Source organism: Silurus aristotelis (assembly GCF_946808225.1).
Source record: "Silurus aristotelis genome assembly, chromosome: 18".
NCBI lineage: Eukaryota > Metazoa > Chordata > Actinopteri > Siluriformes > Siluridae > Silurus > Silurus aristotelis.
The window spans coordinates 11,969,632-11,995,954 of NC_139591.1; the positions used below are offsets into that span (position 1 = coordinate 11,969,632).

Below are 26,323 nucleotides of genomic sequence, written 5' to 3' on the forward strand. Positions count from 1 at the left end.
ACAGGTGGATGAGAAGCAGAGGGCTACAGTGGAGTTTGGAAGACTTTTAGCAGCCATGAACACTCTTGGCTTTTCACCGGATGAACAGCGAGCCATATGGCATGTGCTGGCTGGAATATACCACTTGGGCATGGCTGGGGCATGCAAAGGTAAGTCTACAGCACCTGCAATTCAAATAGAGGCAAGTAAAGTCAAGTAAATCTTGATCGTCATCACAGCCATATACAGTATACAGTACACAGTGAGAAGAAATAACCTTTCCCATTGAACCAAAGGTGCAAAATAAATGGGCATGACATTAAAAAAGTGCCATGGCAATAGAAAGCATGCAGGGAGCAGGTAGGGGTAATTGTCAGTGTGCATACCAAGATATGCAACAGAACACAAATACTTTAACATGACAATATGATAAACACAAGGTCCAAAGTTAATTTAGTAAAAATTGTTAAGGCAAAACTTTAATAATTCCAAAAAGGTTGGGACACTGTGTAAAATGCAAAAAACTGAATATAATGGTTTGCAATCCATTTTTCCATCCATTTTCTCCTGCTTATCCGTAATTCGGGTCGCGGGGGCAGCAGTCTAAGCAGGCCCCCGCCTTTGACTGCTGCCCAATCCTCACAGCACCGTCCCTTACAGTCCCTCCTGCAGGTGGTGAGCCCACGGGAAGGCGGCACCACGTCACTCCGACGTCACGGACCTTGATATTTCCCTCGTAAGGGACCCCCGGAGCATAGAGGGCTAAGGGCCTTGCTCAAGGGCCCAAGAGTGGCAGCTTGGCGATACCGGGGCTTGAACCCCAGACCTTCCGATCGGCAACCCAGCGCCTTAACCGCTGGAGCCACCACTCCCCCTTTTTTTTTTTTTTTTTGTTCTATTGTGAAATCTTATTCACAATAGAACAGAGAACATAAAATGTTCAAACGGAGGAAATTTAAAATTTATGGAAAAATAAGGTAATTATTAATTTGATGGCTGGCACAAGTTTTTGATGCTGGAAAAATAAGTTTTGGAGTGTATTAGAGATGGAAAGTCTCTCAGCTGTAAAGAATAATAGACATTTGCCAATCTGTGAAAAAAATGCATTTACAAATTGTGGAACAATGTTCATCAAAATAAAATTGTGAAGCTCATCATTTACAGTACATAACATCTTCAAAGTTTCAAAGAACCTGGAAATCACTGTGTGTAATGGCACAGAAATCAAAACTGGATGCCGTGATCTTTGGACCCCCAGGCATCACTGCATTTAAGCAGTAGGCTTTGTAGTAGAAGAGTCCAGGTGCTGAACTGGCCCCCTGCAGTCCAGACCTTTAACCAACTGAAAACATTAGGTGCATGATGAGTAAAAAATACAAATACAACAAAAATGAACTAGGGCTGTTTTGCAGCTACAACATTTCTTCCCAAAACTCCAGCAAATGATCTTCTTAGTTCCCAGATGTATACTGACTGTTGTTAAAATAAGAGGGGAAACTACACAGTGGCAAGCATGGCCCTGTCTCAACTTTTTGGAGACATGGTATAACCATCAAATTAAAAAAAGACCTTATTGTCATCCTTAAAATGGTACATTTCTTCAATTTCAGTTTCTTTATATGTTTAATGTTCTATTGTAATTAAAATATGAGATTTGAAAATCATTAAATTCTGTTTTAATTTTACATTTTACACAGCTTACACAGCTTTCCAACTCAGAATAAATATACGTGTGTATATATATTCTGAGTAATATTTGTGGTAAAAATGTGTTTTTATCTCCTCTCCTTAAGTTGGACGAAAGCAGTTTATGAATTTTGAGAGTGCTCAGGTTGCCAGTGCTGTACTTGGCTGTGAGGGAGAAGATCTTCACACTGCCGTATTTAAACATCACCTAATGCAATTACTGCAGAGGGCCACTAGAGCCACCAGAGAGCGGCACATAAAAGAGGAACAAGAGGAAGGTTGGAATCACTGATTTTCATAAAAAAATAAAAACATTTTCGTAGAGTTTTCGGTAAATATTCTTTTAGTCTTCTTTACAGCTCTTCTTTATTTGATTCAACCATATTGGCTTTTGAACTACTGATATGCACCATACTGTTTACTTTTTCCTTTAGAGTGTTACATACCCACTGCACAATAGCCTTACTATTTTATTTCATTTGTTTGCTGTTAGCAGTATTGGTTAAGTACATTTTATTGTCTCTGTGCTTTATGCTAATATTCTTAATAAAGTTAAATGTAGCCTAACCTAAGATTCAAAACAATTATGTTGATGTGTTCGGCTTTATTTTTTATATTATTTTTTTTATTATTTTTTTTATAACAAAGACAGATGAGCAATTGACAGTCATACCACAACCAGTGTTATAATGTAAATGATCTATTTGTATTTTTAGGTCCTAAACTGAGTGCAGCTCAGTGTGTGGAGGGCATGGCATCTGGTCTCTATGAGGAGCTGTTTACCATTATTGTATCTCTTATTAACAGGTACACAAAATTGCAGAAAAGGACATGACCTTTATGTAATTTAAATTTAATGTATAAACCAATCATAAAAGTTCTCCAAAACATACATTTTCAGAAATTTCAATATACAGTGAGGAAAATAAGTATTTGAACACCCTGCTATTTTGCAAGTTCTCCCACTTAGAAATCATGGAGGGGTCTGAAATTGTCATCGTAGGTGCATGTCCACTGTGAGATACATAATCTAAAAAAAAAAATCCAGAAATCACAATGTATGATTTTTTAACTATTTATTTGTATGATACAGCTGCAAATAAGTATTTGAACACCTGAGAAAGTCAATGTTAATATTTGGTACAGTAGCCTTTGTTTGCAATTACAGAAGTTAAACGTTTCCTGTAGTTTTTCACCAGGTTTGCACACACTGCAGGAGGGATTTTGGCCCACTCCTCCACACAGATCTTCTCTAGATCAGTCAGGTTTCTGGCCTGTCGCTGAGAAACATGGAGTTTGAGCTCCCTCCAAAGATTCTCTATTGGGTTTAGGTCTGGAGACTGGCTAGGCCACACCAGAACTTTGATATGCTTCTTACAGAGCCACTCCTTGGTTATCCTGGCTGTGTGCTTTGGGTCATTGTCATGTTGGAAGACCCAGCCTCGACCCATCTTCAATGCTCTAACTGAGGGAAGGAGGTTGTTCCCCAAAATCTCGCAATACATGGCCCCGGTCATCCTCTCCTTAATACAGTGCAGTCGCCCTGTCCCATGTGCAGGAAAACACCCCCAAAGCATGATGCTACCACCCCCATGCTTCACAGTAGGGATGGTGTTCTTGGGATGGTTCTCATCATTCTTCTTCCTCCAAACACGTTTAGTGGAATTATGACCCAAAAGTTCTATTTTGGTCTGATCTGACCACATGACTTTCTCCCATGACTCCTCTGGATCATCCAAATGGTCATTGGCAAACTTAAGACGTGCCTGGACATGTGCTGGTTTAAGCAGGAGAACCTTCCGTGCCATGCATGATTTCAAACTATGACTTCTTAGTGTATTACCAACAGTAACCTTGGAAACGGTGGTCCCAGCTCTTTTTAGGTCATTGACCAGCTCCTCCCGTGTAGTTCTGGGCTGATTTCTCACCTTCCTTAGGATCATTGAGACCCCACGAGGTGAGATCTTGCATGGAGCCCCAGTCCGAGGGAGATTGACAGTCATGTTTAGCTTATTCCATTTTCTAATGATTGCTCCAACAGTGGACCTTTTTTTACCAAACTGCTTGGCAATTTCCCCGTAGCCCTTTCCAGCCTTGTGGAGGTGTACAATTTTGTCTCTAGTGTCTTTGGACAGCTCTTTGGTCTTGGCCATGTTAGTAGTTGGATTCTTACTGATTGTATGGGGTGGACAGGTGTCTTTATGCAGCTAATGACCTCAAACAGGTGCATCTAATTTAGGATAATAAATGTAGTGGAGGTGGACATTTTAAAGGCAGACTAAAAGGTCTTTGAGGGTCAGAATTCTAGCTGATAGACAGGTGTTCAAATACTTATTTGCAGCTGTATCATACAAATAAATAGTTTAAAAATCATATATTGTGATTTCTGGATTTTTTTTTTTAGATTATGTCTCTCACAGTGGACATGCACCTACGATGACAATTTCAGACCCCTCCATGATTTCTAAGTGGGAGAACTTGCAAAATAGCAGGGTGTTCAAATAACTATTTTCCTCACTGTATATAGTCAACTCACACATTGCCTATATTTATTCTCTATATGTGAGATAAATGCGTGTGTTAAAATTTGTTGAGAGTATTGTTTGAATTTTTTTTCCAGAGCTTTGTGCTCCCAGCAGCTCACTCTAGGCTCTGTGATTGTGGTGGACACACCAGGTCTACGCAACCCGAGACACAGCGGGAAAGACAGAGCAGCTGGATTCTCTGAGTTCTGCCATAACTACCTACATGAAAGGCTTCTGGAGCACCATTTCACAAACACCTTCACTAACTGTCTTGACAGATACACACAGGTAAAGGACAGGTTTTCGATTGCGTGTGTTTTAAATATGACTAATTGTGTTTTAAATATGACTAATTAAAGAGCTTTTGCTCTGTTCTGGCTGTAGGAGAGAGTGTCGGTGGATTTTGAGACCCCTGAGGAGAGTCCTCAAAAAGTGGTGTGTGCTTTAGACCAACCAGGACTGCAGGTAAGCCTTTCAATCTGTCATTGACTTATCTTATTACATCATTAATCAGCATAAAACGTGGTGATTTCCCAAGAATATATCTATAAAGATCAACACTTTTATTTATATATATATATATATATATATATATATATATATATATATATATATATATATATATATATATATATATATATATTTATATATGCTTAGGTTCGAGGGCAAGAAGGTGACTCTCGTGGCCTTCTTTGGGTCCTAGATGAGGAGCTAGTCACTCCCAATTCTTCTGAGAACACTGTTCTGGAAAAGATATGTCATAACTTCAGTGATACAGGTACACTAAATCATGGGATAATGTAACTTTATTGACCAAAAACAGAATTTCTATAAACATTTTATTCAGACACTGTACTGTTTTTGTTGTTCTTTAGTGCGTCTGTGTGAACAGCCTCTACAATGTGAGATTGCTCATCTATCGGGCTCTGACCCAATCCGCTATGACCTTTCTGGCTGGTTTGGTCTAGTTCAGAATAACCCCTCTGCCCTGAATGCCAGCTCCATCCTGCAGAACTCTACTATGTAATTAATTTCATGACATTTATCATTGCAACACAGATTGTTTATAAAATTTCCTCTCTCTCTCTCTCTCTCTCTCTCTCTCTCTCTCTCTCTCTCTCTCTCTCTCTCTCTCTCTCTCTCCCCCCCCCTCTCTTCCACACACACACAAGCACGCACACACACACACACACACACACGCATATTCTTATAAATGAATTTAAGACTGTTCTAGTACTTCTGCTCATTTAAATATTACATAAACTGCCACCAAAGGTGCCATATTCTAAGTTGTTTATCACAGCTAGATGTAAATATTGCAAACCAATGCCATCGATGTATGGCAAAAACAATAGAAGTGGCCTTTACATACGTTTTTATGGAGACCAAACTTAAGATTTATTTGTGCTTTTGGAACATCCCATTCCATTATAATATGAAATGTTCCACTAGATTTTGGAGTGGGCTTGTGGAGATTTGTGCACATTCAGTCACAAGGGTCTTAGTAAAGTCAGGCACTGATGAGGGGTGAGGAGGCCTGGGGTGCAGTTAGTATTACAATTTCATCCCAAAGGTGTTCAGTAGGGTTGAAGTTAAAGCTCTATAGCAGGCCACACAAGATTTTTCACTCCAACTCATGTGAACTATATCTTCATGGAGCTGGCTTTGTGCACAGAGACATTGTCATGCTGTAACAGGTTTTTGGTCTCCTGGTACAAATGAAGAGAAATACAATGCTACTGCATACAAAGACCTATAAAATGTGTGCCTCCAACTTTGTGCTAACAGTTTGAGATAGAATCCTGGAAAAGTTGGGAGTCCCAATACTTTGTTCTATACAGGGCATATAACCTATACACATAACCTAAAAAAACATGCAATGCATGATGTACTACAAACTTTAATATGGTATTTTAGGGTGGTCATAGTATAAATTGTATCACAATGATGATTATGAATGGCTGTTTTTCACAGTTTCTCTGTTTCTGTCAGTCATGTAGTAAAGGCTCTGTTTGCTCCACGGGCCTCAGTTCCTCCTTTGTGTCGGGGTTTGGGGGGTGTCGAAGGAGGCTCACAGCGCTTCCTGGAGAGAAGTGGGAGTGTTCGGAAGACATTTACAGGAGGAATGGCTGCTATCAGGAGATACTCACACTGCATCTCTATTAAACTGCAAGCGGTAAGACTTACTAAAGTCATTTCCACAGACAGTTAAGTTTTTTGCACACTAGAATTAAAATCTGCCATCTGTGCTGGAGCTATTATTTATTTTATTTTGCTGTCCTCTGTCTACATTTTACTCATTTTATCTATCCCATACCCAAAAAACTTTTTGCTTTTATCACTGGCATTATTATGCTCTCTCTCTCTCTCTCTCTCCCTCTCTCTCTCTCTCTCTCTCTCTCTCTCTCTCTCTCTCTCTCTCTCTTCTCTCTCTCTCTTTCTCTCTATCAGGATGCTCTAATAAACCTGATCCGTCGTGCACAGCCAGTTTTCCTACAGTGTCTAAGCGCTAAGGTTGAGGGTGGTTCCTTTGACGTTCCTGCATTACGCACCCAGCTCCACTCAACCCACTTACTGCCTTCTCTGCAGCTGTATCGTCTAGGTCTCACACATAACTCACTTACACTCAGTCACTACAATAATCATTTTTATTCTTAAATGGCATTTATAGACAAAGCTATGTTTTAGATAAGTTTTTGATCCATTGTCTCTCTGTATCCCAGGCTACCCTGATCATATGTCCCTGAGTGATTTCCGCTGCCACTTTCAGGCATTGTCTCCTCCTGTAATGAAACGCTATGGCTCTGTATTTATCACTCCAAATGAGAGACAGGTGTGAAAATCTAAGTACCAATCCAACTTTTAATTTATTGTCATTTTATTAGGAATTCAGTATTAAACATTAGGTGTCCAGAAACATTTAACTGATGTGGCCTTTTTTATGTGAAAGTTATGTATGACCACATCTCTTGTTTTCAGGCGGTTGAGGAATTATTGATCGAATTAGATATGGATAAGAAGAGTATTGTTTTGGGAACAAACAAGGTGGGAGTTTGCATTAAAATTAAGGATCCATTAAGGATTCCATATCTCACTAATGTATGTTTTTTGTGGTTTTGTGTGTTTCTCATCATCTTTGCATATATGTGTGTTAGGTGTTTTTAAAACGTGGCGTGTTGAGATCGCTGAATGTGCAAAGAGATGGCTTGGTCAACAACTGGCTGGTGCAGATGCAGGCTGCATGTTTTGGGCATTTGGCACGGCAGAGATACAGACACTTGAAGGTGAGTCATCAGTGACATATTTCGTGGAATGATTAGTTTACATAGATTTAGTCTTCACTGGTTACAGAAGTACACAAGTGAATATCCCTTTAAAAAAAAATAAAAAATAAAAAATAAATAAATAAAAATGTTTTTATATATATATATATATATATATATATATATATATATATATATATATATATATATATATATATATATATATATATATATATATAATTTTTCTTTGCCCAAAAAGCAATAAGCATTAAGAAACCTGATGGGGAAAAAATAAGTATACCCACCCTACTTCCACAATCATTACAAGTTTTTAGTGGGGACAGGGTCATTTACTCATGAATAAGTGTGACTACACCTATAAAAGTATTCGGAAGCACTCAGGTATGCAATTGTTGATCTCTTTTTGCTGCTCTTTTTTTTATCTATAATCTCTTACTGCAAATACCTATTTAATAAAAATCTGAACGATTGTGTGCCTGTGCTGAGATAAGGTCCAGCAGATGGCTGTGAGATGTATCCAGCGCAATCTCCGTGTTTTAGACAGAGTCTCCACCTGGAGTTGGTGGAAAGTGCTGTGTAAAGTGCGCCCCCTGCTGGACGTCAATATAGACGAACACAAGGTCCGGGCCAAAGAGGTAAGCAATTTATTTTTAGTTATATCGCTACAATTTTAAGTTCTATTAGCATGAACAATATAATACAGTTATATGTTATGTAATTTTATGTCAAATAATCTGTTTTTGTATATGTCTTTTTTGTCATTCTAGTTTATTCTAGTTTATTAAACATGCCAATCCTAACCCATAAAAATTTAATAAATACAGTATACAGAGCAATACACACAATTGTTATCGGAAAAATGTTAATAACAATTGTATTATTACAAGAGTATTGTCTATACTTATAACAACAGAAAAATTCTAAGTAATAAAGAGACCATTAGTTGTGTTGATGTGGACAGGGTATAAATGTGGTGGTTCATTTGTTCACGTGCTCCAGGATGAGATTGCAATACTGAGGAGGCGTCTTGAGAAGTCTGAGAAGGAACGGAATGAACTTAGACAGACTGCAGACAACCTGGAGACCAAGGTGTGTGTATCTGTACACACTGCCAATTAATTTATATAACCCCCAATGCAATATCAGATTTCTTTCATAAATCTGACTGCCAATTTAAATAATCAAAAAAAAAATGTGTGTGTGTGTGTGTGTGTGTGTGTGTGTGTGTGTGTGTGTGTGTGTGTGTGTGTGTGTGTGTGTGTGTGATCACAGATAACGGCTGTTGTATCAGAGCTGAGTGATGAGAGGTTTCGGGGAGAGGCTGTGAGTCAGGCCTTAGACACAGAGAGAACAGAGAGACTTCGTCTCATCAAAGAAAACAAGGAATTACAGGTGTCCCTTCTCAAACTATTGTTTTATTAAAAGTCTTCAGGCCTTTCAAAACAACTATTTTACAAAAGCCTAAATATAAAAAATAAAATGTAAAGGAATAAAACATTTTGAAACTAATTGCAAATTTTTCAAACAAGGTGTTTTATTTTAATTTTATATGCTTTTACCTAGTATTGTAGCTACACAAAAGAGCTAAGATTCATCTGCTGTGTCTTTTAGGATCGTTTGGATCAGAGTAAAGTCACTGTAGAGGCATTAGAAAAGGAGCTGGCTGAGGAGACGCAGAGAGCCAACAGCAAAGAGACTCTAAGCGGCATGGCACCTACAGGTAGCACCTTCTGCTATTTAGAATCTGAAGAATGCTATACCAATCTGTGGAAAAACTGCATCTACAAATTAAAATGAAATAACAACAATTTCAGAATAATATTCTTCAACATAAAATTGCAAAGACTTTGAATATCTCATTGCTTACAGTGCATAATTTAATGTAAAGATTCAAAGAATCTGGTGAAAGGTACAAGGCCAAATGGGTTAAATGTCATTTAAATGGACTGGCAAAGGAGGCAAAGTGTAAAACTCTTCTGTGGCCAGACAAATTAAAATGTGCAATTCTTTTTGGAAACAATGGATGCCACATTCTCCAGACTCCAGTTATCTGGAGTGACCATCTGGCTTGCAATCAGTGTTCATTTCAAAAGCTGCCATCTCTGATGGTTTGGGGATGCATTAGTGCTTATAGAATGGGCAGCATGCACATCTGAGAAGGTTTCATCCTATGATTGGAAACATTTGGCATATTATGACATGCACGAATAAGAGAAAGAAGACCCAGGACAGTGAAATTCTGTATCAGACATGAATGGGACAACATTCCTCTCCCAAAACTTCAGCAAGTTTTCTCCTCAGTTCCCAGAGGTATACAGACTGTTGTTAAAAGAACAGAAGATGCTACACCATTGTAAACATATTTATGTTGAAATAAATAAATAAATAATTGTGTATGCTTTAGAGGGTGAACTACAGCTGCAGCTGGATTGCGCACAGACAGAAGTGGAGTTTCTACGAAGACGTTTGCGTCAGACAGATGAGAGGTTTGAAGCTGAAAAAGAGGCACGGGTACTTTTGGACACCAAGGTACTAAAGGAATCTTTACTCATCATTTAGAGCGGTATTCCTATAAACATAACATAACTAACTGTGTATAGAATAAATAGTAGGTGAGTTGCATCAGTTGATTCAATTCTGTCTACATGTGCTCTGACTTAAATTGATCTAACACTCTATATCAAATCATTAGTTTATTTATAATGACATAATTGGCAATGGAAACACATTGGCTCAGTATTCGAAATTTTGGAAATAACATGCACACTTTTCCTATTGTTTATCATATATTCCTGTGGGTGGTGCTATAACACTGTCTTCCTACCGCCAATCTAAAGGTTTTGGAGCTGCAAACCCAAGTGGAACAGTCAAAGCGGACAATCACAGAGCTGAAGCGGCACTGCAGGCACGTGACTTCTGACCTGCAAGATGCCCGTGTGATTATGGACAGCTTGCAGGCGCGCGCTCATGACCTGGAAAGGAAGCAGAGGAGGTGTGTTTCTTAACTTTAGGCGAAATGTCACATTAGCATATCACAATTTATATGCATCTAATATGCATATGCCATCTTTCCTTCTCCTGTGCATATCAAAATGGATATTTGTGTGTGTGTGTGTGTGTGTGTGTGTGTGTGCGCGTGCGTGCGTGCGTGCGTGTGTGGCTATATCATGCTCATGGTTAATTGTGTGTATGTGTGTGCTTGTGCAATTCAAAAATGCCATTTACAGGTTTGACAGTGAGCTAACCCGGGCTCTTGAGGAAGCAGATAATGAGAGAGAGCAAAAGGACAAGGCTATCCAGGAGAGTATTGCTCTGGGGGCAGATATTGTTTCTCTGCATCGGACTCTAAAGGTGTGAAACAGGGTCAGACATCAACCATCTGGGAAAAATGCTAATAGGAATATCCTCTAACGCTATTGGAAGTAAAATTATAACAGTATTCGAAAGGGCTGAGGATATTATTTGTTGTCCATATTTCCCAGGGTTTCAGAGTAGATGTAGATATGTTTCAACATACAGTATGTTTCCTTACTTTATTAATCCCATAACAGCAACTAGCAATGCAAAAGAGCTGTCATTAATGTTGATGACTTCAAATGCTGATAGAGTGTCTTGCCACCAGAAAAAAGAAATCCTCATTTTTGATTGTACAGTGGTGCTTGCTGGAATGAACCGCTAGCCTCATATTGTTCTTATACATCATTTGCAAGAAAGAGAAAAAATGAGTGATGAGAGACCAAATCTAATCTTTTAGGGGATTGTAGGAACTGAATTATTACTTTTGTGGAACATTGGTGCATGTAGAAGTAATAGGTACTCTTAGGCTTATCATTCAATTCACTTCTGATAGCATGTCTTGTATGTTTTGTCATATCTATAGGAGATAAGTGGAAATTCTTCATGATGGAATTATCATTGCAACCAGCAGATAAAATGTTTAGAATTGGATCAAAATCAAGGTCTCAGCAAGAGAACGAGATCTGGCTTACATATTCTTGATCAGAAAAACAAGGCCAGTTCCATGGCTTCGAATTTTGCTTTTGATTCATCCATGTATTTGTCTATCTATACTTTTGTTCCTTTTGTAAATGATGCCTGCAGTGTCAGTTTGAGATTCTTGATAGCACAATATCGTATGAATGAGTGTTTGAATGTTTACAAAATTTACTTGGAATTTTTGTTTAAACCAGCATCTGAACAGACAATAATTTGGAACTAAACTAAACAGGGGCAAGATCAAATCGTTTTTCTACAGTAGCTCTTTGACTTCTACTTGTCGGATATAATTTCCGCCATAGTTTTATTAGAATAATAATAAGCAACAAAAGGAATCCCACCTGTTCTAGTGGTGGATTGTGTAAAGGTCTGTAAAACCATTCTCAGTGCCTCTTAATAAAGCAGTTAAGGGTTTAAACAACTTTGGATAAATCTAAGACCATGTCAAAACATGGGTCTTCTTTTAATTACACATCCATCAAATGTTATAGAGCTCTTAATCCATATTTATTAGAGATGATAACAGAAAAGAAGTAGACGTAAATAGAAATAGTTAATTTTTTTTGTTCAAAGATTTGTAGACATTCTGAAGAGTCTTTGACAAATGAAGATAAAAGCTGCATAATAGAATGAACCATGCCATTCAGAAGCTACAATAGAATTGTCCTCTAGAATTTTTTTTTCTTTGCAAAAGAATGAGCTGAAACAATGGGATGTCTGAGATTTCTTTGTGTATTTTGGAAGGAAAATGGCTGCAGTGAGGATTACACATAGTTGGGTTTCAAGCAAAAGTTTCAAGAAATGTTATTCTTCAATTGCATTAGTAATAGTAAATTAGAAGGAGGACTGGAACTGTGTAGAAATGCCATCAATCCTTCTATAATAGCAGTTTCTCTGCTTTTTAATGTAAAGGTTCAGTTCAGCTCACCTCTTTATACAATACAGTTATATTTGCTTAGATCTTACAGAGATGTATAGGCCACAATGAGTAGATCTTTATTTAGCCACTGTCTTTTTGTCCCTAACAAGTCAACTAGGTTAGTATTGACTTGATGTCTGGATTGTTTATTTTGGATATTTTGTAAATTGTGTATTCTGATTCTTGCGTTTCGTATGTTACAGAAATAGAAGAAAATTAAATTACATTTTATTTGTATAGCATTTTTTATCCTTGGACTGTTCTTAAGATGATTTACAGAAATAAATAGATTACTATAAATTTCAGCATAAATTAGTCCCTATAAGTTTATCCCAAATAAAAAAGCCAGTGGCAAGGAAGAAAATTCCCTGATATGGTATGAGGAAGAAACTTTGAGAGGAACCAGACGAAATTAGAAGAAGTTTGTCTTGCTCTTTTGTATAGCAATGAAGCAATGAAGTAAGGAACCATAGAAACTTCTAAAATCTAAAATCTTTCAAAACCTTGGAATTCCTGGAATACATTTTTGCTGTATTATGATGCAAACTTTAATTATAATCGAATAGGATTTTTCTGACTATAGAAATCAAATATATAAAAACTAAACACTGTTTAGCTGATAAGATTTTACCCTATAGAATCAAAACTTACACAAGTATATACACTGAAATGACACTTTATAAATCCCGTGTGTTTATAAATCCTTCTGTCACTGACTAGGCACTACTCTATATAATGATTATTATTAAAAAATAATAATAAAAAATACAAAAATGTGTAAACTGAAATATACATGGATGTGTGTTTATGTATGTGTGTGTGACACTAGGTGAGTCAGTTGGAGATAGAACACTTGCAGGAACAAAAACAAGAGTTGTGTGCTCAGATCCGAGACCTGACTGTGCCCCTGAACCTTGGCTCTGACTCGGTGCCTGAGCTGAAAAAACAACTACGTGAATTTGACAGCAGAGATAAGGAACGTGCTCAGGAGCTAGCCAATGTGAAAGCCAAAATTCAGCAGCAGGAACAGGTAGCATTTCTTCCACAGGAAAAATAAACACCAACTTACATACTCTCTCTCTCTCTCTCTCTCTCTCTCTCTCTCTCTCTCTCTCTCTCTCTCTCTCTCTCTCTCTCTCTCTCTCTCTCTCTCTCTCTCTCTCTCTCTCTCTCTCTCTCTCTCTCTCTCTCTCTCTCTCTCTCTCTCTCTCTCTCTCTCTCTGATTTTCTTTGTGGAAATGGTAATCCACTCTCTACAATGAATCCCTGCAGTGCAAATCTGATATGAAGTCCAAAAATAGTAACAGCGAGACATGTTTTATGCTGTGTGTTACACCTAATGACATTGTTAAGCAACCAGGCTTTTTAAGACGGTCAACTGCCTGCTGTTTTTATAGGGATATCTGTATGGATGACTTGCTCTCATTTATTATCCCCTCCAAGATACATCTGCGCTTTGAGATGGAGATGGAAAGAATGAAGCAGATCCATCAGAAGGAGCTTGAGGACAAGGATGAGGAGTTGGAGGATGTGCAGAAGTCTTCACAGAGACGGGTGGGGACTGATAGGAGAGGCAATTGGAAGAATAAAATGCAGAGATATGACCAAATGCAGTATAAAATGCATGACAGGACTTTGATGTTTTGTGTGTGTGTGTGTGTGTGTGTGTGTGTGTGTGTGTGTGTGTGTGTATGTGTGTGTGTGTTTTCAGCTAAGACAGTTAGAGATGCAGCTAGAACAAGAGTATGAGGAAAAGCAAATGGTGGTGCATGAGAAACATGACTTGGAAGGACTGATTGCAACTCTGTGTGAGCAAGTAATGGAATGGACACACACAGACACACACCTCTTTTTATGTTGTACCAGCCACAGTTATTAAGAGCCAGTCAATGGTCATTTATTTTAATGCACTGTACAATCAATCACAGACTTATACACACAAGGTGAGACTTGTGTTTATGTGTACGCTAACATAGGCTATTTGTCTTTCACAGTGAGCAATAGCAGTGTAATGTAATAAGAAAAAAAAAAAAACACATCATCCACACCCTGAGTCGGTACCATACACAGCTTCTTTTCTTGGTTTTTCTATCTATATTTACCTTACTCACCCCAGGTGGGCCACAGGGATTTTGATGTAGAGAAGCGACTCCGGCGAGATCTTAAGCGTACCCATGCTCTGCTTAGTGATGCCCAGCTGCTACTGTCCACTATAGAGCAAACCGGGCAGTGCCAGGTACCAGGAACCAAGGAGCAATTGGAGAGACTGCACTATCAGGTAGGTGCTTATGGAACTTGATTTTTGCTTTTCTGCAGTGCAACCATGTATTTCTGTGCTATATAAATTTTTTTTTGCTGCTACAAATGTAAAAAAACCCAAAACAAATTTAGTTAGCATCAGGGAATGAAAGGAGAACTTATAAAAGGTGTGATATAGTATGCATTATTTGAAAATGATAATTATTTTTAAGTACACTATGTATTATATTAAACGTTCCTCTTTTTTTTTTTTGGCATGAGACTGTAGTGTATATAAAAAAAAATGCAAGATAAAAAGTTAATTGTATTTTACGAAGGACAACTTGTACAAAGATGTCCCCAATACACAAAAAAAATAAAGTTGTAATTTTTTTATATGCAGAAACAACAAACAAATTACAGTTATTGAGCATGTATAAAATAAAGATCCAAAAAGCCTGACATTTCTCTACCAGACTCCCCCTTTCACATAGCAACTTGAGAGCCTGGTAAACTTTCAACATGTAATTAAGGGAAGATATCAGGTGACCAGAACTGACATCCAACTTGGAGAATTGTCAGTTTCTGTTTACTTGGCAACTTATTTCTCTATATAGTCTTGATTTGTAGGGTCCTGAAGAAACATTTCTTGATAGAAGATCGTAGACTTTTTAACAGAAGTAATATTTTAAGTATAAAAGGCAGGTATTTTAAGAATTTCTTTTAATATTAAATATATATGAAACAAACAAAAAAGTTGTATTGCAAGAATAACTTTCAATAAAGGGTCAATGTTTTAAGAATAAAGTAAATTATTAATCCCTTTTGCAGCATTCTTGTGATTGAGTCACATAGGAAGGCTTTCATGCATGAACTGCTCATTGAAAATTTTGCACCATTTTAAAAATAACTTGTACAACAATTATTTGCTTTTGTACTTCAATTATCTTTTGACAAAACTTAACTATGCTTGGGCCTCAGACTGTTACAATCTCAGACTGATACCTGGACATCCTTCTTCAGGACTTTCCAGTAGATGGTAAAATATATAGTTCTATCATAAGTCATCCAAGCCGTGAAACAACAAAGCATTAGAATACTTCATGAGACCAATCAAAAAAAAAATTTTTTGTGAATTGTTGGCCTTCTAGAAAGTATGTTAATTTACTGTATATGTACTCAATACTTGGTAGGGGTTTCTTACACATTTACACAATTACATCCTGGAACTTAATTCGGAAGATGGAAAACAAAGAAGGTGGTCCTCAAATACGACACATTAAACACCAATATACCCTTTTAACCACAAGCAATGAAATAACTACTGCATTTGCAAAGTCATTTGAAAATAACTTCTTATTAGAAAAGTGTAGACCTGAATTCAGCAGAATATGAATTCAGCAGGAGCAAAAACTCATAAATCTTCATTCAGATAACACTGAACCATAAAACCAGCCAATTACTATATACCAACGCTCCATTGCCCTCAAATGAGCTCACAATACTGCAGTTGGTCCTGACAGAATCAATTATGAGATCTTGTAAAATTTGCCTCACACACAAAAATTTGCCTCACACACAGTATTACTAATTCTTGGTCCCCTGGTAGTCTAGTGGTTAGGATGCGGCGCTCTCACCGCTGCGGCCCGGGTTCGAGCCCCGGTCAGGGAAACAACCCCAGCCACTCTTCGTGCCGGTCCCAAGCCCGGATAAATGGGGAGGGTTGCGTTAGGAAGGGCATCCAGCGTAAAAACATGTGCCAAACCAAACATGCGGATGATCCGCTGTGGCGACCCCTAACGGGAGAAGCCGAAAGAAAGTTTACAGTATTACTAATTCTTCTCCAAATCTTTAATGCCATACGAAGAACAGGAAATGTAATACCATTTTGTAGGGAGGCTATTGTTATTCCCATTCCCAAACCAAATGAAGGCCACAGTAATGCAAATAATTGTCATCCAACTGCTATGACCAGTTGTTTCTGCAAAATCATGTAAAGAATGGTCAGTGGCCGCCTGGTGTGGATACTGGTTTAAAGAAATAAGATCAGCGATTATCATTGTGGGTTTAGACGACGCAAAAGTACTTTAGACCATCTAGCCTGACTGGAGTCATACGTTCAGGAAAGTTTAATTAAAAAAGAACATGCAGTAGCTGTATTTTTTACCTAGAGAAGACATATGATACCACTTGGAGATATGGTATTATTAATGACTGTATAGGAGATGGGTTTTAAAGGCAGTCTACCCATTTTTATTAACAACTTCCTATTTAACTGAAATGTCAGTGTTCAAATAGGAATAGGAGCCACACTATTAAATGTACACACCCAGAAACTGGGAGTCCCGCATTGAAGCATCCTTCCAGTCACTTTCTTCAGTATAAAAATCAATAGTATAATTAAGGTCATAGAACCTCATATCTTTCGTAGTTTTTATGTTGATGACATATGCACAGGCTACTGAGGAAAAAATATGAACAGCTACAGTTGCAGTGGTGTGGAAAAGTGTTCCTGATTTCTTATTTTTTCGCATGTTTGTCACACTTTAATGTTTCAGAGCATCAAACTAATTTAAATATTAGTAAAAGATAACACAAGTAAACACAACATGCAGTTTTTAAATCAAGGTTTTTATTATTGAGGGAAAACTAAATCCAAAACTACATGGCCCTGTGTGAAAAAGTGTTTGCCCCCTAAACCTAATAACTGGTTGGCCCGCCCTTAGCAGCAACAACTGCAATCAATCGTTTGCAATAATTTGCAATGAGTCTGTTATAACACTGTGAAGGAATTTTGGTTCACTCATCTATGCAGCATATTTGTAGTTCAGCCACATTGGAGAGTTTTCTAGCATGAACCGCGTTTTTTTTTTGGGGTCATGCCACAGCATCTCAATTGGATTCAGGTCAGGACTTTGACTAGGCCACTCCAAAATCTTCATTTTGTTTTTCTTCAGCCATTAAGAGGTGGACTTGCTGGTGTATTTTGGATCATTGTTCTGCTGCAAAACCCAAGTTCACTTCACCTTCAGGATTTTCTTTTTTCCTTTTCGTTTTTTTTTTTTTTTTTTTTTGGTAAACAGCAGAATTCATGGTTCCATTTATCACAGCAAGTTTTCCAGGTCCTGATGCAGCAAAACAGCCTCAGAGCATCACACTACCACCACGATATTTTACTGTTGGTATGAGGTTCTTTTTCTGACATGCAGTGTTACTTTTACGCCAGACGTAATGGGACACACACCTTCCAAAAAGTTTAACTTTTGTCTCGTCAGTCCACAGAGTATTTTCCCAAAAGTCTTGGGGATCATTAAGATATTTTCTGGGAAAACTGAGACGAGCCTTTATGTTCTTTTTGCTCAGCAGCGGTTTTCATCTTGGAACTCTGCCATGTAGTCCATTTTTGCCCAGTCTGTTTCTTATGGTGGACTCATAAAAAATGACCTTAACTGAGGCAAGTGAGGCCTGCAGTTCTTTGGATGTTGTTGTGGGGTCTTCTGTGACCTCTTGGACGAGTCGTCGCTGTGCTCTTGGGGTAATTTTGGTCGGCCGGCCACTGCTGGGAAGGTTCTCCACTGTTCTATGTATTTGCCATTTGTGAATAATGGCTCTCACTGTGGTTCACTGGAGTCCCAAAGCTTTAGAAATGACTTTATAACCTTTTCCAGACTGATAGATCTCAATTATTTTTCTTCTCATTTGTTTCTGAATTTCTTTGGATCTCGGCATGATGTCTAGCCCTTGAGGATATTTTGGTCTACTTCACTTTGTCAGGCAGGTTTAATTTAAGAGATTTCTTGATTACAAATATTTAAATTAGTTTGCTGATCTGAAACATTAAGGTGTGACAAACATGCAAAAAAAAGAAGAAATCAGGAAGGGGGCCAACACTTTTTCACACCACTGCATGTATAAACAAGATAAAATTATTGGTCAATTAAAAGACCAAGACAGTATATATGCATTTTTATCTTCTCTGTTCTCAACATCCTGATCCAAACCTACATTTGGAGGGTGAACCCATCAAAACTGATAAATAAATTTTTGGGACTGGTGTTGAACTTTTATTCCACATATGAGAGCCTTAAGCAAAGAATGTTTCAAACTATGGATATTTCAAAAGTATTGGCTAAAACAAAATAGGGTGCAGAACCCACTTTGCTTCTGTACCTCTACAGAGTATTAGCCTTACAATATGTGGTCAAACTCAAGGCAAACTAAATAATCCAGACCTTTTAGATTAAACCACATCTAGAGAACCTTAATATCAATCTTTAAAACAGTATCATTGTTCTCCTGTGCCTGGAGTTTGAAAAAGCCAACCGTTATTCATATTCTCAGTATTAGAAAACAGAAACTCTGACCTCAGACCATTAATTAACTTATACCTCACAAACAAATGGGAGTAGGAATGTATAAAAATAGTTTATATAAATACACGTATATACAGTACAGACCAAAAGTTTGGACACACCTTCTCATTCAAAGAGTTTTCTTTATTTTCATGACTATGAAAATTGTAGATTCACACTGAAGGCATCAAAACTATAAATTAACACATGTGGAATTATATACATAACAAAAAAGTGTGAAACAACTGAAAAATGCCATATTCTAGGTTTTTCAAAGTAGCCACCTTTTGCTTTGATTACTGCTTTGCACACTCTTGGCATTCTCTTGATGAGCTTCAAGAGGTAGTCACCTGAAATGGTCTTCCAACAGTCTTGAAGGAGTTCCCCGAGAGATGCTTGGCACTTGTTGGCCCTTTTGCCTTCACTCTGCGGTCCAGCTCACCCCTAAACCATCTCGATTGGGTTCAGGTCCGGTGACTGTGGAGGCCAGGTCATCTGGTGCAGCACCCCATCACTCTCCTTTTTGGTCAAATAGCCCTTGATGCCTTCAGTGTGACTCTACAATTTTCATAGTCATGAAAATAAAGAAAACTCTTTGAATGAGAAGGTGTGTCCAAACTTTTGGTCTGTACTGTATATATATATATATAAAAGTAGTAATCTGTATGAAATACTCTTCCCTTGATACCATTTTTTTGGTCTCTTCTAATGGTTGGATTATGAATGCTAAATCTTTCTGAGGCAGGCAATACTTGCAGTTTTTTAACTGTTCATCTAGATACTTTTTGATTTCCTGGATGACTTGTCAGTGACATTTTAGTTGTCTGGCCACTTCTGATAGAAATCAACACTCTATAACATGTTTTCTTTATTTTCTAGGGTCATATACTGTATTTATAGGTGACTTTCTTTCATTTCTTTTGGAATTTCTTTTCAGTCTTGCATTTTGTACTGCTAATTGATATCTTCTAGCCTGTATCACTTTGTTTTATTTTAGTAATGTTTGGATTTAACAGGGCTGGCAGTAATCAGGGGTGTGTTAAGTTTAATTGAATCTAATTAGTAATAAAAAAATTTGTTAAAGGGTTGTTTAAGTGACTAAAAGGGCAATTATTTTTTGCACACAGACCCACACAGTTGGTGTTTCTTTATTTTTCCAAAGGAAATGATGATTTTAAATATTTATATTTTATTTTTAATGTATTAGATTTAATTATATTTAAAGGTCTGTTGTCTAGTACTGTGCAAATCTGTGCAATGTTCTAGACAATTCTTAACATAATTCCGCTTTATAATTACATTGAATGTTTAAAAATACCATCTGTTCTGTGTTAAAGACTTTGCCATGCTGAGAAGCTTCACAAAGCATCATTAGTGTACTAAAACACTTGCGATCCCTTCCATTAATGTTTAAAAGGCTCCTCCTAACAGCATTAATCTTTTTTTCCCTTTTAATCTTTGTCTTAGACTTGTTTACATTGCATTTCACTGTGTACATTTAGTATAAAAACAATAGTAAACAATATAAACCTATAATTTATTTTTAAATCTAAATATATTGTCCAAGGCATGCTGCTACACAACATTTTCTTTTTTTTTTTTTTTTTACTTTATTTTAACTGTGGTATAAATAACTTTTCAAATAGAACTGTGATGTATTTTATTAGCATGATTAAATATTTATTTTACAACATCACATCTAGCAGAACATTTGATCTCAGCCGAATACAATTTTTGTTCAAATTAAATATTTTAAAGTAAAAACCTGTGCTTTGCTAATATTAAGTGCTTGCATGTCTGTGTATATAAGCTTGAGGAGAGTGAGGCACGACGTTTAGAGGCCGAGAGTGTGCAGAAAACTCTTTCCATGGAGCTGGAGAATGCACAGCTTGAGCTGGAAAACATATGCAAACAGAAGAGCTTGGTGAGAAATGTTTTGATTAAAACATATAGCGAAAACATGTAAAATGCCCTTTCACTAACCACTTTTTCTTGTGTGTTAGGTGGATGAACAGTTAACTCAGCTGCAATATGAGAAGACTGACTTCCTGAAGAGGCTGGAGGAAGACCAAGAGGATCTTAATGAGCTTATGAAAAAACACAAAGCCCTTATTGCTCAGGTGTCTATGTGTAAATGTACAATGCTTATGAACTTATTTATTGGTATATGTCTGAACTGTGTTTATTTAAAAGTAATAAGTGAAATGCAACAGCAGTGTCATTTGTTTGTGTCCTTAGTCTTCTAGTGACATCACTCAAATACGGGAGTTGCAGGCAGAGTTGGAAGAAGTAAAGAAGGAAAGACAGAGTCTACAGGAGCAGGTTAGATTTGACATGGTATTCAGGAATGAATAAATATGGACATTGTGTCTTTTCCTGAGGCAGGAATTTAAAACATCATAACTGGTGTCTGTTTGTGAGAAGACTGACAGACACTAAAAAATGGTAAATCAGTTTGGAATTTAGAAACGCTTTAGCAGGTTTACAACAAACATCTATTATGAAACTGTATTTCGATGCTGTATACCTTTACTATGCAATGACAATAGAGTTGTATCCATCTTATCTATCTGTTTTGTTCCACCTAATTTCTGCTCACCCACGGTTCTAAATCTCTTAGCTGCAAACCAGTGCAGTGCACTTACAGTTCCTGGAGTCTTCAACAGTGGCCAGAAGTATTGTGAGCAAGCAAGAGGCACGTGTATGTGACTTGGAGAACAAGCTGGAGTTCCAGAGAGGCCAGGTCAAGAGATTTGAGGTTGGCAGAGATGAAAAGCCTTGACTTTTGATCAGCTTGTTATATTGGTAATATTTGTAGCATATATTATCAGAATATAAAACAACAAGAACCCTTAAATGTTCTTTAGTTTGTCAAATTGGATATACAGTGCCTTGCAAAAGTATTGACCCCCCCTTGGCGTTTTACTATTTTGTTGTCTTACAACCTGGAAATAAAATGGATTTTTTGGGGGGTTGTATCATTTGATTTACACAACATGCCTACCACTTTAAAGATGCAAAATATTTTTTATTGTGAAACAAACAAGAAATAAGAAAAAAAAACAGAAAACTTGAGCGTGCATAACTATTCCCTCCCCCCAAAAGTCAATACTTCGTAGAGCCACCTTTTGCAGCAATTACAGCTGCAAGTCTCTTGGGGTATGTATCTATAAGCTTGGCACATCTAGCCATTCTTTAAGGCAAAACTGCTCCAGCTCCTTCAAGTTGGATGGGTTCTGCTGGTGTACAGCAATCTTTAAGTCAAACCACAGATTCTCAATTGGATTGAGGTCTGGGCTTTGACTAGGCCATTCCAAGACATTAAAAATTTTCCCCTTAAACCACTCGAGTGTTGCTTAAGCAGTATGCTTAGGGTCATTGTCCTGCTGGAAGGTGAACCTCTGAAACAAGTGAGGGAAAACTGAAACAGGTTTCCCTTAAGAATTTCCCTGTATTTAGTGCCATCCATCATTCATTCAATTCTGACCAGTTTCCCAGTCCCTGCTGATGAAAAACCTCCCCACAGCATGCTGCTGCCACCACCATGCTTCACTGTGGGGATGGTGTTCTTGGGGTGATGAGAGGTGTTGGGTTTGCGCCAGACATAGCATTTTCCTTGAATGGCTTTTTTTCTGGCCACTCTTCCGTAAAGCCCAGCTCTGTGGAGTGTACGGCTTAAAGTGGTCCTATGGACAGATACTTCAATCTCCGCTGTGGAGCTTTGCAGCTCCTTCAGGGTTATCTTTGGTCTCTTAGTTGCCTCTCTGATTAATGCCCTCCTTGCCTGGTCCGTGAGTTTTGGTGGGCGGCCCTCTCTTGCCAGATTTGTTGTGGTGCCATATTCTTTCCATTTTTTAATAATGGCTTTAATGGGCTCCGTGGGATGTTCAAAGTTTTGGATATTTTTTTATAACCTAACCCTGATCTGTACTTCTCCACAACTTTGTCCCTGACCTGTTTGGCGAGCTCCTTGGTCTTCATGGTGCCGCTTGCTTGGTGGTGCCGCTTGCTTAGTGGTGTTGCAGACTCTGGGGCCTTTCAGAACAGGTGTATATATATATATATACTGAGATCATGTGACACTTAGATTGCACACAGGTGGACTTTATTTAAGTAATTACGTAACTTCTGAAGGTAATTGGTTGCACCAGGACTTATTTAAAGGCTTAATAGCAAAGGGGGTGAATACATATGCACGCACCACTTTTCCATTATTTTTTAGAATTTTTTGAAACAAGTTCTTTTTTTCATTTCACTTCACCAATTTGGACTATTTTGTGTATGTCCATTACATGAAATCCAAATAAAAAGAAATTTTAATTCCAAGTTGTAAGGTAACAAAATAGGAAAAACGCCAAGGGGGGTCAATACTTTTGCAAGGCACTGTAGCTATATCAATTAACCACTCATAAGTAATTATGAGTGTAAGAGTGCAGTTATACTTTGTTTTTTTGTTTTTTTGGCCTACACCTCCATGTACACTGTAATAACTTTTTTACTGATGCGTTTTTATGTGTATAGGTTCTAGTTCTGCGTCTGAGGGACAGCGTGGTGAGGATGGGTGAGGAGCTGGAGCAGTCTGCTCAGGCTGAGGCAAGAGAGCGAGAGAACTCACATTACTACCAGCAGAGGTTGGAAGACATGAAACTAGAGATGGAGGATCTAAGCCTTAGAGAGCAGGAGAGCAGCCGTCGGCGCATGGAGCTGGTAGACACTCAATATCTCTCTCTCACACACAAACAAACTCTCGCAAGGAATTTTGTCATGTCTTTTGGGAGGGTTGCGTTAGGAAGGGCATCCAGCGTAAAACATGTGCCAAATCAAACGTGCGGAGGATCCGCTGTGGCGACCCCTAACGGGAGAAGCCGAAAAGAAAGTTTTTCCACAATGATTGATTCTGACTCAAGGTTTTGCAAGTACATAGGTCAAACATCTTGATGCTTAAGTTATTTGTACAAGTCAAGCTTTTAAGTTGCCAGGTTTGACTAGATCCTCCAAAACAAAAGAGAATTAAAAAATGTTTTGACAAATGTAGCCATTTTTTCTTTTGTTGTGAAATTCAATTACATATCAATAACATAAATTACTTAATTTGCTTTGAGACAATGTCCATTGTGAAAAGCACTAAAGATATAAATAAATTAAAATAAGCAGAAATGTGCAATTTAAACACAACAATAAAAAAAACTAAAATGAGATATGAAGGAGAAAATAGCAAGCATCAGATAAACTATATGGCTTCCAAAATGATCTACACTCTGATTATTTGACATCTTATAAAATATTTCTTGATTTAGCATGATATATAATTTAGATTTTTATTTAGTGACTTTCAGCAGGTAATTAACAATACTATTTAATGAAGCCATGAAATACAAAATTTAGGTCATAAATGTAAGGGAAAGTGAAATGTCATATCTGTGACTGACTGGAAGTTTATGTAAAATATTTTACTGTGGACCTCTAAAACCCCATTAAATATGGCTGCCATTGCAGCATACCACAATATCACAGATACTGTAGCACCTTAAGCTAATAGCTATTTACAACCAGATAGGATTTATGTAACTGTAGTAGTCATATTTGTTCATATATCTTTCATGCTACTAGTCCCGTTCCTAATGCCTGTTAAACATGTGCAAATGGTTTAGCGACAACTGTCTTTTCAAAATCGGCTTAATGAGATTGTTCTAGAGAAATATTGCTTCTGCCTGTCATTACACTTTACCTCTCTATACTGCTTGTAAGCAAGGAATATTATTATGCTAAAATGATATTGAGTCCTTAAGAGTATACAAAATTACATACTGTATAATTCAATTTAACTTCTATTCATTCAAAAATGGACATTGATCCAAAGCAGCTTTACAGATTTAAATAGATTATGAATATAATGTTTAAATTTTTTAAATCATTAGATATGTGTATCCCTATTGAGCAAGCCAATTGCAACAGTGGCAAGGAAAAACTCTTTGATATAGTAAAAGGAAAAAAAACCTTAAGGAACCCATCCTTATCTGGGTGATACAAAATGTCCATTCTTTATAGTTTCACTGATTGAAACTTGAATGCAAAAACTGTATTTACAACCAGCATCCAGACATCCCAGTTCACTAAAACACTATATTCATCCAGATCCGCTCCTTTACATAAGAAAAAAATTATTTACTAAAGGCTTGACTAAACAAAGGTTTCCAATCTAGACATAAACAATCACATTTTTTCCCCAGTCCCAATCTCTAAATGGAAGGCTGTTTTATAACCGTGAGTCATTAAGAAAGCTCTGCCCCCTCCTGTAGTCTTCACTATTCAAGGTACCAACAAATTGCCTGCACCATTTGTTTGAAGTTGGCGTGGCAGATCATAATCGACCAAAAATCTTGCTTAGGTACTGGGAAGCGAAACAATTCAGTATTTTGTCAGCAGCAGTATTTTATATTTAATACATGATTTGATTGGGAGCCAATTAAGAGTGGATATGATGATGTGGTCATCACCCCTTTTTACATAATTATTCATATTTAAACATGAGAAAGGAAGCATTTACATGAGAGCAGCTAAAGGTATGTAATATCATTTGACCTTTGTGTTAAAAATTAAATGCATGTCTATTGATTCCTATTATATTGCATTCAGCTAGGAGAGAATTACAGAATTACATAATATGCTGCATATACTGATCATATATTTGCAACCACACACACACACACACACACACACACACACACACACACACACGCACGCATACACACATTGTGATGCTCTCCTGGTTATTGGAGAAGGAAAAGGAGGGGCCACTCATGGAGGTGCAGTTGTCATGGAGATGTGAGGAGTGGAAAGAGACTTCTTGTATCAATAACCTTGAGGAGACAAAAGGAATGAATCATAGGCAGATTGTATCTGGTCAGGAGGCTGAAGCCAGAGTTGGAGAATGAACTATGAAAATAACCAAAATATAATATTTTAATAACCAATAATGACCAAATTTAATATTCTTAGAATGTAAATATTGCCAAAACCAAGCTTTACTTTTATAAGCTGTACACAAAGTATTTTTTAGGTTAAACTGGAAAAAAAAAATTGTTTTAGTAAAGTAAAGAAAATTAATAAAAAAAATTATTTCCTTACCTCTTCCCAGGAAATGCAAGTAGAGGAGCTTAGTGCAGTGAGCCAGACTCTACAAGCTGACCTGGAGACATCAATCCGGCGTATCGCTGATCTACAGGCTGCCCTGGAGGAGGAGGAGTCAAGTGATGAAAGTGACACAGAAAGGTATGACCTTTACAGGGCTTATGTTGATACAGTGATGGAAACAGAAATTTTTCCTTATTATTTTGAAATATT

The 26,323-nt window shown here is 37.4% G+C and overlaps 1 protein-coding gene across 3 annotated transcripts in view; it reads left to right on the top strand.

Annotated features, from left to right (window-relative positions):
* The window catches only part of myo18b (myosin XVIIIB), a 54,405-nt gene that overhangs the window by 24,110 nt on the left and 3,972 nt on the right, over positions 1–26,323 (top strand). For all 3 annotated transcript variants that reach the window (XM_083569003.1, XM_083569004.1, XM_083569005.1), the window contains 29 exons: positions 5–149; positions 1,773–1,943; positions 2,382–2,472; positions 4,286–4,478; positions 4,575–4,655; positions 4,848–4,968; positions 5,066–5,213; positions 6,183–6,366; positions 6,642–6,792; positions 6,914–7,023; positions 7,170–7,235; positions 7,346–7,474; positions 7,966–8,109; positions 8,474–8,563; positions 8,747–8,866; positions 9,086–9,194; positions 9,879–10,003; positions 10,312–10,466; positions 10,702–10,825; positions 13,219–13,419; positions 13,833–13,943; positions 14,101–14,205; positions 14,506–14,667; positions 20,790–20,903; positions 20,983–21,099; positions 21,218–21,301; positions 21,600–21,737; positions 23,501–23,686; positions 26,118–26,251. In XM_083569003.1, coding sequence (XP_083425129.1) covers positions 5–149; positions 1,773–1,943; positions 2,382–2,472; positions 4,286–4,478; positions 4,575–4,655; positions 4,848–4,968; positions 5,066–5,213; positions 6,183–6,366; positions 6,642–6,792; positions 6,914–7,023; positions 7,170–7,235; positions 7,346–7,474; positions 7,966–8,109; positions 8,474–8,563; positions 8,747–8,866; positions 9,086–9,194; positions 9,879–10,003; positions 10,312–10,466; positions 10,702–10,825; positions 13,219–13,419; positions 13,833–13,943; positions 14,101–14,205; positions 14,506–14,667; positions 20,790–20,903; positions 20,983–21,099; positions 21,218–21,301; positions 21,600–21,737; positions 23,501–23,686; positions 26,118–26,251 — 3,809 coding nt within the window. The remainder of the gene's footprint in view (positions 1–4; positions 150–1,772; positions 1,944–2,381; positions 2,473–4,285; positions 4,479–4,574; positions 4,656–4,847; positions 4,969–5,065; positions 5,214–6,182; positions 6,367–6,641; positions 6,793–6,913; positions 7,024–7,169; positions 7,236–7,345; positions 7,475–7,965; positions 8,110–8,473; positions 8,564–8,746; positions 8,867–9,085; positions 9,195–9,878; positions 10,004–10,311; positions 10,467–10,701; positions 10,826–13,218; positions 13,420–13,832; positions 13,944–14,100; positions 14,206–14,505; positions 14,668–20,789; positions 20,904–20,982; positions 21,100–21,217; positions 21,302–21,599; positions 21,738–23,500; positions 23,687–26,117; positions 26,252–26,323) is intronic.